Genomic DNA, 18,343 nt, shown 5'->3' with positions numbered 1-18,343 from the left:
TCATGTTTATGTTTATTTAAAAATGATGAAAGGAAGATTAAATAACTTGTGAAGATCATATCTTGGAAAAATAAAAACAAACATGAATTAATTACCTGCTCTATGTAAACTATTTTGCTGGGCACATATACATATACTGTCATAAATGGTGGACCAGGAACTTCAAATCACATAATCACCATGTCACCACAAAACCACCCTGCTTTTGTCAGGGGACATAATTTGATTCTTTCTTCATTCTCTAGATTTGGAATTGAAGAGCCATCCATCCACAAATATTGAGCACCTTTCATATATGAAATGCACAGTACAAAGTGCTGTGAAGGAAAAAAAATTTTTAATGATCTCTGTTGGGGGCGGGGGGCAGGAGAGGTCTCTGTTGTCAAAGAACTTATTTTTCTTTTTTAATTTTTATTCAAAGAACTTTTGAGCCATCTAGGAAGGCAATTTTTTAAAAAATTGACATACTGAAGGGAGTATAAAGTGGCCGAACAATGGTATATAGAAATTATCTCACTTGATCCCTATGATTGCTCTTCAACGAGACAGTATTACTATTTCTATTTGATAGAGAAGGAAACGTAGGTACTGTTGACAGTAAAAAACCCTCAAGATTTACTCAGCCAGTAAAGGACAGATCAGGGTATTCATACCCAAGCTCTGCCTCCTTAAGATCAGTTTCTGTAATACTCACTGTATATTGTGGGGCAAACCCAGAAACTCCAGTTCCGTAGGCAAGGAATTAACCCTGTATGTCAAGCGGTCAGTGGAATATAGAGAAAAGGGGAAGATGAGGCTGAAAAATTAGGCTGGGGTCCAATATAATGCTTGGACTTCATTCTGCAAACACTGAGGCTCCACTCAAGATTTCTAAGGCAGAAATTACTTAAGTTTTCACTTAATAAAGTTAACTTCTCTTAACTTGATACAGAACTTGCAGCCTTTAGAAAAAGTAGTTTTACCACTTAGCTATATGTCCTTGGACAAATTATTCTTTGGCCTCAACTCACAATTAAAGAGGACAATCCCGCATTGAACTATTCTGGAGAGTCAACGAAATCGTGTCTAACACAAGAGGTCGCTCAATAAATGCTAATTAAGTAGCGAAAACCACAGGCCTACATTTTCTTTGAGTAGGCAATGCGATCTAGCAACACCTAAGTGAAAAAGCCCGCTAGCTTAAGCTGCAACTACACCCCTATCTGCAGAAACCTTACACGATTCCACCAACGTTTCCAGGGTGACGCTCCCAACTCCACTCACTCCTCTGGATCGCCCACTGCACCATGAAAACTTAACCGACCTCTACCTAATAAAAGTCCCTACGCAGTCCTCACAGAGACCGACCAACCTTCCCCGCCCTTCCTTCAGAGGCCGCTGGTCGACGCTGTCACGTCCAGTTGTTTCTAAGGGCCTCTCTTCACTCTCCAGGACCGCTCTAGGCTGCCGTCTCGCCCGCCGGCTCCGCGTCTCAATGCTTACTGGGCGGTACCGTGACGTCCTTGGCGTGGCTGCAGGGAGGCCGCGGCGGGGAAAATGGCGGACGGAAAGGCGGGAGAGGAGAAGCCTGAGAAGCCGCAGCGAGCTGGAGCCGCCGGAGGTGAACACAACCCCAGCGTCGCGGGCTGAGTGGGCTGCTCTGGGCCTTTCTTTGAGCTCCCCGGGGTGGGGCAAGAATGGGCAGAACTGGTTCTCATTCGGCCAAGTGCTGGGCCCAGATGAACCCCGGGCACGCCCGGTGCGGCCCGCTGTGTTCCTGCCCCAAATCGCCTCCTTGACGGGGTTAGTCGGCCACTGTTCATCACCTCATGATCCCATCGGAGGCCCTGCTTCCGAGGAGAAGGGAGATGGGCACCAGAAAGGGGAACCGAACTCGGGGTGGGACTCGGAGCCGCGGTGCAGGAGCCGCTACCGCCACACTGGAGACACATCACACAAAACACGCACACACATAGTGGGAGTCGCCGAGCAGTGGCCGCAGGCCAAGTTTCCGACAGAACCGGCCTCTCAGTTACACCCACGGGTTAGTTTGCTGTTTTCGCTGAGGAGTTGGACGACCCTGGCCTTTTTCCTTTATTTTCAAGCCGAATACTGACCCTGTAATGGGATGGGTTGAGGCGGTGGAGGAAGAAAGGAATGAATACCTTTGTTTGCCGGCTGGTTTAAGTGCGGGGTGTATGGTTAGGGTTTTGTTGCCTTTCTTTGAAGTGTCTACCTTTTCTGAGTTAGGCTCTTACCAACTATCTGCATACCAGATATTTAGGTGGCCAGGTAAGCTAGTGTGATTCCCTGTATTCAGGCGATCTTCTTCTTGTCCCCTCCAACCCTGTAAATTTCGGTCTTGTGCATTCAGGATATCCCCAGCCACCCTTTGTCGTAATAAGGCAACTAAACACGTGCGAGCTAATCATAATATCTTTAGAACGTTTTAAGTATTACCCTCTATTCTAACTCCCTCAAGTTCTTATCCCTGAAAGTATTTGAGAAAATACAAAACATTAATAGCATTTGAAGGCAACTATTAAGAACTATTAATATGATGTTTAATATGAACTGTCTTGGAAACAAAAATTGAGAAAAGTGTAATGTTCAGTTACTTTGAATCCAGATTTTCCTTTTTAAAAAATATGTACAGCCCTGGCTCATATTTGTACAGTGTGGCTCAGTGCATTGAGTGAGCTTCGGCCTACTAACCCAAGGGTGGCTGGTTCAATTCCCTCTCAGGGCACGTGCCTGGGTTGGAGGCCAGGTCCCCAGTTGGGGGCGTCCAAGAGACGACGAGTCTATGTGTCGCTCACACATCCGTGTTTTTCCCTCTCTTCCTCCCTCCTCTCTCTCTAAAATAAAAGCTAAAAATAAATAATATGTACAGTGCTGTTAGTTGAGCCAAACTCTACCACCCCACTCGCCTCTGGTTTTTTAGTACCTTACTAGGTACTTTTTCCTTTCAAAAATTGTCTTGGAAATTAACGAGTAAAACTACATTAAACATTAGTTATTTGAGGAAAAAGAAAAACCAGTAGCCTAAAGAATATTATCTGGCATTTTAAACTGCCTTGACTGAGCATATGGGGGATGCACTTAATGTGCTGTCAAAATGTACTTTTAAGTGTTAGCATAATTCCACCAGAAAATTTATCCACCACCCTTTCAGTTAGGAATAAATAGCTCTAGTATGAATATTGATGCTTCTCTTTTAGCATGTTTTTGTGTTGGGAGGTGGTATAAAATTATCTTTGCTAATTGGTATTAAGAATTATTATAGTTCCCTTGTAGGTGACTTAGAGTAAGTAATATCTTTTAATAACTTTTACATAATTTGTCTTGGGTGTGCCTTCCTTTACAAGAAAATAGTGCTATTGCATATAACCATTTTCAAATGTCAGATATATTTTTTAAGTATTTTATTTATTTTTAGAGAGAGAGGGGAAGGGATGGAGAAAGAGAGAAGCATAGATGTGAGAGAGAACCGTCCATTGGTTGCCCCTCGTCTGCACCCTGACCAGGGACCAAACCTGCAACCCCGGCATGTTCCCTGATGGGGAATCCAACCAGCCACCTTTCGCTTTGTGGAACAGTGCGCAACCAACTGAGCCACACTGGTCAGGGCGTCAGATATTTTTTAATGAAGTACAAAGGAATCATAGTTAAAATATATTTAATACAGCGGGTATTACTAATTGATAATTTTGTGGCCAGTAGGCACAGTTTTGATGCATTGTCAAATTTGTCTTAAGGGCTTATTCAGAACATTCTGATTTTTAATTTATGTTAAACAGTCCAGTAAGTTGAAAGTATAAGTACTTTTTATGAGATTACTTCCATAGTTAACATGAATTTATGTCACTATGAGAAGCTACTTGAACCACCTTCTCTAACCTTAAAGAGGAAAACTAATGCTAAGGGTGAGGCCTTTGGTAGATTTTTTTTTTTTTTGGTCCCTTTGGCTAAATTTTGTGTAGCTCCTTGAAATAAATAGAAATTTTAGAAAAGCACTATTTATATCATAATCATGGCCATTTCAGGGTATTTTAGCTTATCTAAGATCTACTTTAATGAAATTGATGTTTATTATGCCAGACACTAGGAAGGCTTGAATATGTTCTCATTTAAGCTCTACACCAGTCCTGTTAGAGAGGTAGCTGTGTGCCCATTTTTCAGATGAAGAAGCTGCCAGTGTATAAATAGATTATAAAGGGTACTCCTCAATTTTTTATTAAGTAATTTTTTTCAAAGTAAGATAACTTTGTGCTCCAGGGCCCTCCTCTCCCCAGCTATTCACTGGTGGGGGATGTTTGTACAATGTGTAATTTGATTTCATATTAATCTACACATTTTCTTCAGAATGAATATAAACTAGATAAAATCCCTTTTATTAAAATATTCCTTGATAAAGAATATAGTAATTTGATATAACTATTAATGCTTTGTTATGAATTGATTTGTAATTTCTTATTTTTAAAATACTGACCACATACTCATTCTTTAAAATATGTCACATTACTGAAAACTTTCAAAAATCTATGATCATCCAAAATTTTGTTTTCCACAGTCTCAAAATACAAAACATCTCATTAAATATATTGAAAATATTAGATTTTATTTTAAAAATCACAAATATTAAAGTAGTACGTGTAGTAGTTGTGTTTGAAGGAAAGCACTTTGCCCTGGCTGGTGTGGCTCAGTGGACTGAGTGCCCACCTGCGAACCAAAAGGTCACATGGGTTCAATTCCGGTCAGGGCACATGCCTGGGTTGTGGTGCCAGGTTCCCACTTGGGGGCATGCAAGAGGCAATCAGTGTATCTCCTATATATTGATATTTCTCTCCCTCCCTTCCCCTTTCTAAAAGTAAATAAATAAAATCTTTAAAAAAAAGTAGAGGAAAGCACTTAATGGACTTAGGGATTAATGTTGATATTTAATGGTATATTTCAAAGCTTATGTTAGGTTGAAGTAATTTTCTCCTCTAATGAGCTGTATGTAGGGTTGTAGGAGTAATAATAATCACACTGATAATAGCATAGTTATATTTTCCCCTTACATTAGTGCTTATCTCATTTGCTGTATTTCCTGAAGGTTTTGTGTATCTTACTACATTATTGAAAGATTACACGAAAAAAAAATAGCAACTCAATTCACTTTAAGTAATAAGTCCTAATAGCGTGCCTGCCTACATTCACTTCTTTCCCATACCTTTTATGTTAAAGAATAGATGTTTTCACACTGGTCAGGTTGCTTAGTTGTGTAGAACATCATCCTGATATGCCAAGGCTGTGGGTTTCATCATGGGTCAGAGCACATACAAGAATCAACCAATGGCCCTGGCTGGTGTTGTTCAGTGCATTGAGTGCAGGCCTGCGAACCAAAGGTTTTGATTCCCATTCAGGGCACATGCCTGGGTTGCAGGCCAGGTCCCCAGTTGGGCGTGCATGAGAGGCAACCACACATTGATGTTTCTCTCTCTCTTTCTCCCTCCTTCTTTCCCTCCCTTCCCCTCTCTCTAAAAATAAATAAAATCTTAAGTTAAAAAAAAACAATCAACCAAAGAATGCATAATTAAGTAAAACAATAAATTGATGTTTCTTACTCTACCTCTCTCCCTTCATCTCTAAAAATTTCAATAAATAATAAATTTTTTTAAAAAAGAAAACTTTAAAGTGAGCGAGGCCAGTTATTTACTATATCCAGAAAGTAAATTGCTGGATCTAGAACCAGTCATGGGTAGAAATGACCTAGTAGACATAGTATGCTTAATCAGTGTGCACCTGTGATGTATGTGGTCCTTCTTATTTATTTATTAAGAGATTTTATTAATTTATTTTCAGAGAGAGGAGCAGGGAGGGAGAAAGAGAGGGAGAGAAACATCTGTTGGTTGCCTCTCGCAGCCCCGGACTGGGGACCTGGCCTGCAACCCAGGTATGTGCCCTGACTGGGAATCAATCGGCAACCTTTTGGTTCTCAGCCCATACTCAATCCATTGAGACCCGCCAGCCAGAGCTGTAGATGGTCTTAATAATTTGCCTCTTGAGATAATAATGCAGATGTGAGTAAAATTGAGTTGCTGCCAATTGGTTAAGTAATTAATGATAGTGTTCCCAGCTCCCCCTTCATACTACTTTTTTCTAGAGCAGTCTCTAGAACTCTTCCCTACAGTGTCATGTAATTGGACAGATACTGTTGTGTTCGTGTATTAGCTCATACTAGTTCAGCTAGTTGTCACACTTAATGTTGTTATTAATATTACAGTAAGAATTATGCTTTCACCTCTCATTGTTTATGCTTTATTTTTTTGTTTCAAAATTATTTTCTGGATAATAGGAGGCCTAGATAGGTTTTAAAACAGCCAGAAATCTTGACTAATTATAGCCCTTGGGTCACATTTCAAAGAGCAGTTTCACTATAATGAAGATTGAATATTCTTATTTGTTTTGATTTTTTTTAAAGATTTTATTTATTTATTTTTAGAGAGAGGAGAAGGGAGGGAGAAGGTGAGGGAGAGAAATACCGATGTGCGAGTAATACACATATTGGTTACCTCTCTCATGTCCCCAACTGGGGACCTGGCGCACAACCCAGGCATATGCCCTGTCTGGGAATCGAACCAGCGACCTTTCAGTTCACAGGCTGGCATTAATCCACAGAGCCACACTAGCCAGGGCTGTTTTGATTTTTTTCTTTTCAGAGTTTCTATATGCTCCAATTTGTACAGATTGCAGTTTTAGCTGTGTATCAGTCACAAAGAAATTACACTGTTTGGGCTTTATTGTAATTTATACGTGATTAAAGCTATAAATAGAAAACAAAATTTAGCATAAATGATTTTAATCACAAACCTAGACTTTGAAAAAAAACTGTTAATATGCTACCTTTAAAAACAAAATTCTAAATTAAGTTCTGTATTTCAACTATTTAATAGCAATTTATCTTTGTCTAGGTGCTTTATAATTTCATATCTGAATAAGTGAATGGCACCTCCTGGGGGAATCCCAAACCTAATCCTGCTTAATTCCTTTCCTACATTGTCATTACAACTCTCCTTGTCCAAAGGGAAAAAAAAAAGAGTTTTGTTTTTATCTTCCCTCTAAACAAAATCAAATATTCATTTCAAAATGCTTATTAACTAGAGATACTATAATTCCAAAACTATAGATTAAGATCTAAAGTGTCCAGTTTTTAAATGTTACTTATCAGTCTATTTGTGTTTAATTTCCCTCTTCCCCCTCCATTTGAGTTCTTTAAAAAAATATTTTATTTATTTTTAGAGGTGGGAGGGAAAAAGGGAGAGAAGCAAAGATGTGTGAGAGAAGCATTGATTAGCTGCCTCCTGCATGTCCCGGACTGGGAACCTGGCCTGCAACCCAGACATGTCCTGACCAGAACTGAACCAACAAGCTTTCAGTTCTCAGGCTAGTGCTCAATCCACTGAGCCACACCAGCCAGGGCTTGAGCTTTTTATTTGTCCTATCACTTAACTTTTGTCAGTGCTATCCTTAGAGCATCTTTTCTTTCTCCGTAAATAAAACATTCAGGGTAGCAGAATACATTTATCTATAGACTGAATTGGTGAACTGGTAAAAGAAAATAAGAATTTTGATAATAGCCAGCCTTCTCATACCTCACAATGTGTTCTTAAATAGCTTTGTAAAACATAACCTAAGACATTCAAGATACCAGCTAATTTTATTATTAATACATGAGCAAAATTACTGAAAGACAGCATGTATGCCTTCTAGTGTTTGATATTATAATTAACTCATCTTTCTTCATGAGAAAAAATAATGTATAAACCTAAGGGTAGCTTAAAACAATTGATAACCAGGCTTGCAGACTAGAATTACTCAAAAGGTGATGACCTTTTAGTCTTTCTTAAAGTTCCTTTACAAGTAAAGATTTTGTGAGATGTGTACGAGGAACACATCACTCAAGAGAGTTACTCCAGGCTTTATTAACATTGTAGTTCAGGTAATAATGGTCTGTTTGTAACTAGGTGCTCTGTATAACTAATAGTACATTACTGAAGAATATTAGAATTTATTAGTCAAATGTGTTATTCTATGATGTGACTAATTGCTGACAAACTAGATTGTGTAGGACAATTTACAGACCTTAACTTCTAAAAAGTAAAATCTCACGAATAACTATTGTACAGCTTATAGTTTTTAGTTGAAGGGTCTTTATATTTTTGTGAACTCTATTTATAATTTTAAATTGCTCTGTATTTTATGCTAGTTAATTCATGGGAGCCTCTTCTACTGCCACACAATCTCAGTTCCTGCTGTATACTCTAACAAACAGTGGAAGAGACTGTTGGGTCAGTAGGTGACAACTGCAGAGGTATCTTCCTTATAATGATGCTTTTTGAGGTTGCTGCTCCCATCAATCTGCTCAGTAAAAATAGCTCATCTTGGTAAGTTGTTTCGACTTCACCAGGACCTGAAGAAGAAGCAGAAAAACCTGTGAAAACTAAGACTGTTTCTTCCAGTAATGGAGGGGAAAGTTCCAGTCGCAGCGCTGAGAAGCGATCAGCTGAAGAAGAAGCTGCAGACCTCCCAACAAAGCCTACAAAGGTCTCCAAGTTTGGATTTGCCATAGGTAGTCAGATGACAAAGAAAGCCTCAGCCATATCCATCAAACTTGGGTCAAATGTGAGTTGTTATTTTATATATATTTGTAATGGGTCTTAAGAATTTGTTTTGGAAATCTGGTTTTACTAGGTTAGGTAAATTAAGTATAAAAAGGTACATGAACTTACATGTAAGTATTTAAGGAGTCATTAGCTTCGTCTTTAAGAAAAATCTGGATGAATTATATCTTGATAAAATTATTTTTAAAAAAGGTTTAGAATATAAGAAGGAAAAACTTTTACAGGGATTATATGACTTACAGAGTAATAGTTGAGAATTTTTCTAAGTTGAGCAAAACCTCTAAAAAATATTTTCAGAAAGAATATCGGCTTATTTTTATATTTTTCAATTCTATTAATATTAAAATAATATCTCTAGAAATCAGTTATTTTATCTTAAAAGGTTAGTAATAGTGAAATATTCCTTGATAAAAGCTTTCTGAGTACCTTACTTTGGAGCTACATGTGGACATTCATATCCTGTGACAGGAGTTTCTTACAGATACTTTTGATCCCTTGTTTTAATATGTAAACTATGAATTAATACTTATGAACTATGGATTATCTGGAAAGTATTTGAAATATTAGATTGAAGCACACTTGGTTTAGAAATTGAACTATTTCTGATTATCTTATGTGGTTCATCCAAATAGATCTCTTCTTTAAGGACAAAAAAGTTACTTATAGTGATTGCTGTTGGCTTTAGAAAATAGTTACATTCTTGTGTAAGGAGAAGAATCCTAAAATTACTGTTTATTCATGTCTGTTCTATAAAAATTAATGCTCAGGTGCTAGATGCATACAGCTTTTTTCTGCATTAGATGTTCATTCAAAGATCTTTAAAATATGATATGGATCAAGTTTCTACTATAAGTTTGAACCCCACTTCTTGTTTTAAAAGAACTACCATTCATCATAACCTCCACTCCCACCCTTTGCTGTTTTGCCTTTTTCTTTTTCTTCCTTTTTAAAAAACTTCAGTATGAATAAAAGACATTCAGCTTGTAACCTCATTACTTATGACAGGTCTCTCTCTCTACTTGAACTGATCTTTTTGTTTAATCTGGGTATTTTAAAAAGTTACACAGACTTACCTGCATCAATATTTACTTTTTTTAAATTGTGATTAAACATGCTTTCTCATGCACACTTCTCATAGAGATGCTACCCTTGATAATAAATTTTACTATGTTTCAACACACCCCCTAAGTCAGATACCAAAGTCCTACTTTTTCTAAATCATTCACATGATTTAGTAATTGCTGATCCTATTAGATGGGAAAGTTTTGTTTGAAAAAAGCCTATCAATAAAAATTTTACTTTTTGGAAAACAAAAACCTGTTTTTGTAAAATAAACAATAGCATAAACATAATTTTCTTGGGGGATTGAGGTATAGGATATAAAAAATAAAATTGTTGCTTTTGATTTTATGATGTAATCATTTCAGCCAGCAAATACTGTGTCTTATGGTTTATCTACAAAAAATACATGACTTCTTTAAAAGAACATTATAGGGTGTTTCTAGAGTCACTATACATAATATCCAAGTTTACATTTTTAATTCCTTCAGAAGCAAACGTTGTTTATAAAAATTATTTATGTATGTTATAGAAGAAAGGATGGTTAATTTTGTTTCAGCAGGTCAGAAATTTCACTGATGAGGTGATGCTTGAGTTGGCCGTAAGTGTATGCAGGAGGCAAAAGGACATCTCAGATACAAGGAATTTCATGCAAAGGCATTTTAGATATGAAGCCACATGGTACATTCAGGAAGTTGCTTGTACTTAGAAGGTGTTTGGAAGGCAAATATAGAATAGAGCGCCCCCAAAATGAGACCTTAGGACTTGTACTTCATGAATATAGTTCACTTTTATTCTTTAGGTTATAAAAGAGCCGTAGAACCTTATAATGAGTCTTGACCCTTAAATGCATTTGATAAAAGCTTCCTGAATACCAAACAGGAACATCCCTGTACTGGGGGACCCCCCCCAAAAACAGACTTCTTTTCTGGAGACCAGGCCCCTTGTAGTACAGGCTTCACCCGCTAGGTGAGTGTTCTGGGAACCCATCTGTATCAGTGCACCAGCTGGCATTGTTGTGAGAGGCTGCATTCAGCTCCAATGAATTTTTTTGGAAGACTCAACACATTCGCCAATTTCGTGATGGTGATTTACGAACACACCTGCCCATACGGTGCTGAGTATTCAGTAGTTTTTGACCAAAAATGTCATGACCCCTGTGCCTCACCCTCCCTAATCACCCAATCTCACCCTGGCAACTTTTTTGTTTCCTGAAATGAAAAGAGTCCTCAAAGGGAAACATTTTGTTGATATGGAAGAGGTGAAACAAAAAACAGCAGAAGCACTAAAAGATATCAAAATCGACAATTTCAAAAACTGTTTTGAGCAGTGGGAAAAAATACCTTGATAGGTGTATTGCATCAAATGGAGAGTACTTTGAAGGTGACCAAAGTTTAAACATGTAAGAATAAACGCACAAATTTTTATAAATAAATCGTAGGTTTTTGGGGGCCCCCCTGTTAATAACTTACTCAGTACAGAGGATTAGAGGGGCAAAACACAGAAGGTACATCTAATCAGTAGGACCTTACAATAAAACATGTAAGTTGGGGAAAAAATTTTCTGACTTTGGTACTTAAAAACACTGAACCTAACATACCCATGGGAGCTCTCAATGGAGCTGACCACTCTCCAGATGGCACCCTATTTCAGAATAGACATAGGCTTTGGTAGTTTAAACTATATTTAAAACTGAGAATGAATGAAGTTGACAAGGGAGGTAGAGAGAAGGAAAGGTCACTAAGGACAGACTTACAGGTATCCATAATTTGAGAGGGAACAGAAGGGATATAGAGAAAGAAAATGTCAGAGAATTAGGAGAATAACCAATAAAAAACAGTGTCACAGAAGCCAAGGTAGGGCTATTTTCAAAAAGGAACTGGTCATCGGTGTTATAGTGAGTGAGGAATCATGGAGAATGGTAAGGGAGGAAGCCAGACTGCAATGGGTTGAAGATTGAATGGGTGGTGAAAGGATTGGAAATAGGTCAGCTACTTCAAAAACTTAGGTCTGGGTAGAAGGGATAATGTGAATGAAGCATGTTTACAGGCCATAGGCAGAAAGCTAGCTAGCAGAAAGATGAGTCTTGATGTCTCTTGTGTTTCCAAGCTACACACTGTACTTAATTTTACTGTTACTGTGGGGAAGAATTACTAATCATTTTCTCTTACCTGTGCCAGGTGCCCCTTAGCTAAATGATACTAAATTATAGGTCCTAACTAGGAAATCTTACGGGAGGGAAACAAAGGACTTAATAAAGTAAAACCTACCCATTGATAACCCACATTTGTAAAAAAATTGAATTTGTCCAAAGTTTGTTCTGAGTTTCTTGCTATTTGTGAAAACAAAGTTGAATCTTTGAAGATAAATTATTTGTATCATTAAACAAGCCTGTATAAATGTTATGTCTTACTCTTGAATGTGTTTTTTCTTCAGAAACCTAAAGAAACTGTTCCAACTCTTGCTCCAAAAACCCTTTCAGTAGCAGCAGCTTTTAATGAAGATGAAGATGTAAGTTGACACCTACTTTTGATTATTTTACTTTAACCAGTTCTTTAAGGAAAAATTTAGTGGCAAATTATAGATTGTATTCATGGTACCAGTAAATTTCCTTCTCAACTCTGCACAATTTGTGTATGTTTGTGTGTGACATCTGCAAACCTGGATATTTCTGTTTATTTTATTTTATTGTAGGATTATTTAAAATATTGTTGACTCTGGGGGCAAGGAAGTTAAGAATCAAATAAATAAATGCTTATTATGAATAGTAATATGTGTATGTTCTAGGAAGCATGTAGTGTCCAAACAAAGAAAAATTGAATACTTCTGTTTTTAATAATATTTATAGTAGAAGTGATGAGACATTATGCATGCATTCAACTTACAAAAGGGAGCTATAGTAGTTTCTTTTTTTATCCAGTGAGGAATAACAATAGTGCAGATGATTCTTCTAGAAGTTTTACTGGGTGAACTTGTATTCCAGAATAAGCATAAGATGCACTGCCTCTCCCCCCATCTTTTAATATTCTAAGAGATTAAGCAGCATTTTGGTATGTACTGACTGTATGTGGGATGGATAATATAGGAAGAAGGGAACAATGAGTGTGAAAGTAGAGAGGCTAGAAATGATAAGCACTACATAATAGTAGTGGCTTACTTTGAATGTCTAACAACTGGGATATATTTTCACAGACTTTTTTTTTTTTTACCTTTCATATATACCTTTGAATCATATGGTATAGTTATTTCTATTTTGGAAATGGAGAAATTAAGAAGTTAAATAAACTGCATAAGTATCTGCTGATGCACACAAATGTTGAACTATAGGTCTTCTGGTTTTTAGTACTCCGTTCTTCACATCATCTCCTTACTGCTTTCCCTAAATTCTTTTTTAAAAAACATTTTTATTTACTGACTTTAGAGAGCAAGAGAAACATTGATTTCTTGTTCCACTTATTTATACATTCATTTGTTGATTCTTGTATGTGCCCTGACCAGGAAACACATGTGACCTTGGCCTGTCAGGTCGATACTCTACTCAACTGAGTTACCCAGCCAAGGCCTTAAATGGTTTTGTTTTGTTTTTTTATCTTTACCTGAGGATTTTTTAAAATTAATTTTTATTTTTATTTTTTTTAAATATATTTTATTGATTATGCTGTTACAGTAGTTCCAATTTTTTCCCCTTTACTCCCCTCCACCCAGTATCTCCCTCCCCCAGCATCCCCCCCCAAGTCCATACCCATGGTTCGTAAAAAATAACTATCCCTCCCTCTCAGATATTAAGACCCTTTGTAATCTTGTAAAGGACAATGGGCGAAGGTCTCAAGCTCTAAAATTAATTTTTAGAGCGAGAAACATTAATTGGTTGTCGCCTGCCTGTATGTGTCTCAACTGGGGATTGAACCCACAACATAGGAATGTGCCCTGACCTGGAGTCAGACCCACAATTGTGACAATGCTCCGACCAACTATGCCACCCAGCCAGGGCCTAAATGCTTCTTTAAAGAAATTTTGGACAGTTTCAGGCAACACTCTTTGTGCCATAAGATGGTAATGATAGGAAAAGATAAACTTGTCTCTTACATGAAAGAATCTGTGCATCTAAAATCTTTATCTGGCCCTGGTTGGGTAGTTCGGTTGGTTGTAGCATCGTCCCAATACGCCAACATTAGAATTTGATTCCTGGTCAGGGCACATATAGTAAGCAACCAATGCATAAATAAGAGGAACAACAAATCAATGTTTCTCTCTCTCTCCCCCTCACCTTCTCCCTCCCTCCCTCCCTCCCTCCTTTCTTTCCTTCCCTCTCTTTTTGTCTCTCTCTCTCAGATCAATAAATAAAATCTTTATCGGGTTCTTTTTCTGTAGAACATGGTTAAGTAACCTTGGATATATATCTGAGCCTGAAATATATTGGAGAAAGAGGCTATTCATTTAATTAATTTTTAAAATAACAAAAGGTTTTTTTTTCCCTTTAATTGTATCTCCTTTAGTTTCCTTTAATTTGGACAGTCCCTGGGTCTTCTGTGTATTTCATGGCACTAACATTTTGAAGAGTTCAGTTCAGTTATTTTGTAGAATGTCCCTCTGTTTAGATTTGTGTGGTGTTTCCTCATGATTAGATTTACATTCTTTATGTCTTTACTGTAAAGAATAGCTTTTCATTATTTATGTAAGTGTGGGCCCGTGGATTCTTACTTTATTCAATAGAGTATAACGCTCAAATTGTCCCAGATTTGATCCGTAGAAACCCCTTTAAGCTGGATCTTAAGGACACCCTTTTTTTAAAAATGAATATTTAGCTCAGCAGCAACATTTAGACATAAAAACATATGGACAAATTAACCCTGTTTATTTTACCTATAAAGTAGGAATGATGATAAGCATACCTACCATGTAGGATTGTTAGGGTATTAAAAGATATGTGTGTGTGTGTGTGTGTGTATTTTTTTTCCAATTTATTTATTTCTTTTAGAGAGAGGGGAAGGGAGGGAGAAGAAGAGGAAGAGAAACATTGATTCCTGCTGGGCAGCCCAGGCATGTGCCCTGGCCTGGACAAATTGGCAACCCTTTGGCCTGCAGGGTGCCACCCAACTCACTGAGCCACACCCAGTCGGGGCAAGATTGTGGATATTTAACACAATATGTAGCACATATTAAACAAATGATTTTAGTACTAGAATATCTAGTTCTTACCAAAAATTTTAATGCAAAACCAGCACACTGGAAGATGTGCTTTTCTTTTAAAAATGTAGTTAAGAGAAATAATTTTGTCCTTTTACCAAAATTAAGAATATTGAAAATTATAAATGACTTAGATATAAATTTTAACAAATTTAATTTAATAAATTAAATAATTTAATAAATTAATTGAATTTAATAAACCTGTATCCAGTCATCTCTATTTACTTCCTTTATTTTTCTCTAGAGTGAACCAGAAGAAATGCCTCCAGAAGCGAAGATGAGGATGAAGAATATTGGAAGGTACTACATTTTTTCATGAATATTGTAGAAAAATGATGGTGAATTAAGAGCAAGAATAAATTACAGAATCTTTTAGTGTTCAGGCTTTTCCTATGTATTTAGGCAAAAGTCATGTTTTGTGAGCTATAAGTGATCTCCTAGTAAGTGAAAATGAATTATCTTAAGACAAACATAAAATTTAATGCTGTTTATTTTCAGATACATGTAATTTACATCTTTTTTTAAGATTTATATTTATTTATTTTTAGAGCGAGGGGACAGGAAAGAGAGAGGGAGAGGAACACCGATGTGTGAGAGACACATCGGTTACCTCTCGCACGCCCCCAACTGGGGACCTGGTCTGCAACCCAGGCACGTGCCCTAATCAGGAATCGAACCAGCAACGTTTTGGTTTGCAGACCAGCACTCAGTCCACTGAGCCACACCAGCCAGGGTTACATTTTTTTTTTTTTTCAACTAATAAATAGCTGTGAGGAAGGTTCCTGATTTTAAATGTGTTAAATTATTTTTCTGATATAAAAATAAATGTCTTTCACTCATTTCATATTCATTCTCACCACTTAATCTTGATCATAAATGCCCTTTTGTTTCCTTGGTAACTTAGATGTCAAATACCAAAAGAAAAGTATTTTAATATTCCTTCATTGTTTCTTTTGTCATGGAAATAACATTGATGTCAAGTTAACTTGATGTTCATTTTCCTGTCTTTGTATGCATAAGTGGATAATATAGAGGATAGAAAGCTTAACTTTAAAGCAAACCATATTATGTCCCCATTTCTACCTAATGTATAAACTTCCAAAGAACTAGTTGCTAAATCCATAACAGGCATCAGTCTTCAGATTTTCGGTCTGTGATTCAAATGGGAACAGTCCAAGTGGGACTGGTAGGTCCCAGTGCCTTCCTTTCATACTGGGACCTAACTAAGAAATACATCTGCCTTTGTCACCCAATGTAAACACCCAGTATACAGAGTTAATAGAATGACCTGAACCTTTCTATATGTGGTACATCTTCCTATTTAATTTTTTATAAATGCTGATGGCAAGTCAGTAAATTGATTTTATGACCTTATTAATGGGTTACAAACAACAGATTTAAAAATGATAATGGTTGCCACCCTTAGCTATATATCAGAATTACCTTAAATGTTTATTAAAACTACAGATTTAGCCCTGACCAGTTTGGCTCATTTGGTTGGTCATCATCCTTCAAAGCAAAAGGTGGTTTTGATTCCTGATTAGGGCACAGACCTCACTTACAGGTTCAGTCTCTGGTTGAGTGTGTGAGAGAGGCTATCGATGTTTCTTTCTCACATCAGTGTTTCTCTCCTTTTCTTCCTTGCCCCCTCCCCCCCCCAATAAATAAACAAACAAATCTACAGATTTACCTGGTCCTCCCTCGGGCCTACTGAATCTGAAGTTTTAGGACTGGGTCTATGGAAAGTGTATATTTAAAAACATCTGTGGGGGCCTCTGATGTTCAGCCTGTGTTTATAATAAGTGCTAAACAAATGTGTTTTCAAATGAGTTGAAAACATGGCCCAAAAGGCTTTGTATAACATTTTAAATAAATTTCTTTTCTTTTACACAGGGATACACCAACATCAGCAGGACCAAACTCCTTTAATAAGGGAAAGCATGGGTTTTCTGATAACCAGAAGCTGTGGGAGCGAAACATAAAATCTCATCTTGGAAATGTCCATGACCAAGACAATTAATGATCTGTTTTGAAATTGGGGTGTGGGGTGGGTGTGAAGTTAAAAGGAACAGTTTCCTTTTTAAAGAATGGTATAAGACTATCTTTGGAGCCGCCTTTTTTTTTTTTTAAAGATTGAATGGTACACTAATAAATGAGAGTTTGAAATTAGACGTAATTTATGTTTTATATACAGATTTCAAGACATTTGCTAATTTTGTAGTTTCATGTGATTACTTTCCAAAGGTTACAGATAATTTTAAAAAAATCAGAAATGGTACCTTTCTAAGAATTGCATATTTTTTTAGACACAACTATTAGCACATTAAGAGGAAAACAAAGAGTTATTGTCTGTTTAAACTGCAAGTAATCACTCTCTTAACTTAACTCCCTTATTAACCTAAACTTTCTGGCTCCCAGGAACAGCCTTATAGAGAAGGGAGTATTGTATTGGGAGGAAAATGTTACTGGAGTACTGACTGAAAGTAAATTAGTAAAATTAAAATACTGCTTTTTTTTTTCTAATGGGCATTTGTTTTGTTTCAAGTCATAAATAGGTAATTGCATTGCTATCTATGGATACAGAAGCTTAGCTCTTAAAAAAATTTTTTTTTTAAATTTTATGTAGACTGTTGAGTATTTGATATAGCCCACTTCACCTTAATGGGTCTTATCTGCCTTCATTAGTCTTCAAAGAACAACTGTTTGCTACCAAAGGAAATCAGTATTTTGAATGTGCTTCTCTTGGTTTTTGTTATTAGCTTAGTTTCTGTAAGCATTTCCACCAGACCTGAGGCAAGTCATAGGAAGCTGTTTCTTTTAAAATACAAAGCACCACCAAAAATTTTAAATGTACATAATACTTAAATATTTGGCTGTTTTTATTTTTTAGAAAGTAACAAATAGCATAAAAGCAAATTGTATGAAGATGGAAAATGAGAAAGATGCACTTTCTGTAACTTTGTCAAACATTTAAGTTACTAACTTGTGAAATCCAATTTGATTTCTACTTACTATAGGAATTCTTTATTAATACAATGGTTTATTTTAAGTGTATATGTTAACCAGTGGCCTCTCAAAAGCACATTTTAGATATCGAAAAGAGAGGGACAGAAAATGCATCTTTAAACATTTTATGGAATCTTTGACCACATATACTTTGTTAGAGCTATGTGTTGTAGGGAATTTTTTTTTTTTTTTGTATTTTTGTATATGACTTATTTTTTAATGTGACAATTAAACACATCTTTAAAGGCATAGTCATAGGTAAAAGAAAAATGCAGTATAATGATTTTCTTGAAAATTTCTACAATGTTAAATTTGCAGGCAGCTTCTGACTGTCTTAGTGGTGGTAACTACTCACTCAGCTCTTTTAAAAAGTAGTAACTCCGGAGAAGCAGCCTGTATATATTCCTAATATTTTGTTCACTTTCATTCATTAGTGTAAGCCCCAA

At 36.6% G+C, this 18,343-nt stretch overlaps 1 protein-coding gene across 3 annotated transcripts; it reads left to right on the top strand.

Annotated features, from left to right (window-relative positions):
* Positions 1–1,483: 1,483 nt before the first annotated feature.
* PCNP (PEST proteolytic signal containing nuclear protein) lies at positions 1,484–17,060 on the top strand. 3 transcript variants are annotated; one of them, XM_090276060.1, is made up of 6 exons: positions 1,484–1,600; positions 5,827–5,917; positions 8,484–8,646; positions 12,141–12,215; positions 15,136–15,191; positions 16,785–17,060. In XM_090276060.1, the coding sequence occupies exons 1-6, from the start codon at positions 1,537–1,539 to the stop codon at positions 16,909–16,911; spliced, it is 576 nt and encodes a 191-aa protein (XP_090132186.1). In that variant the 5' UTR covers positions 1,484–1,536; the 3' UTR covers positions 16,912–17,060. The 3 variants fall into 3 exon arrangements, with proteins under 3 accessions (XP_090132186.1, XP_090132187.1, XP_090132188.1); XM_090276061.1 differs by lacking the exon at positions 5,827–5,917 and having other exon boundaries at positions 1,486–1,600; positions 8,432–8,646; XM_090276062.1 differs by lacking the exons at positions 1,484–1,600; positions 5,827–5,917 and adding an exon at positions 8,241–8,408.
* The last annotated feature ends 1,283 nt before the right edge of the window (positions 17,061–18,343 follow it).

The sequence above is a fragment of the Furipterus horrens genome, unplaced genomic scaffold (genome assembly GCF_987537825.1).
Source record: "Furipterus horrens unplaced genomic scaffold, mFurHor1.1.pri manual_scaffold_1, whole genome shotgun sequence".
NCBI lineage: Eukaryota > Metazoa > Chordata > Mammalia > Chiroptera > Furipteridae > Furipterus > Furipterus horrens.
The sequence above is the reverse complement of the archived record's forward strand: the minus strand, read 5'-3'. Positions and strand labels throughout refer to the sequence as shown.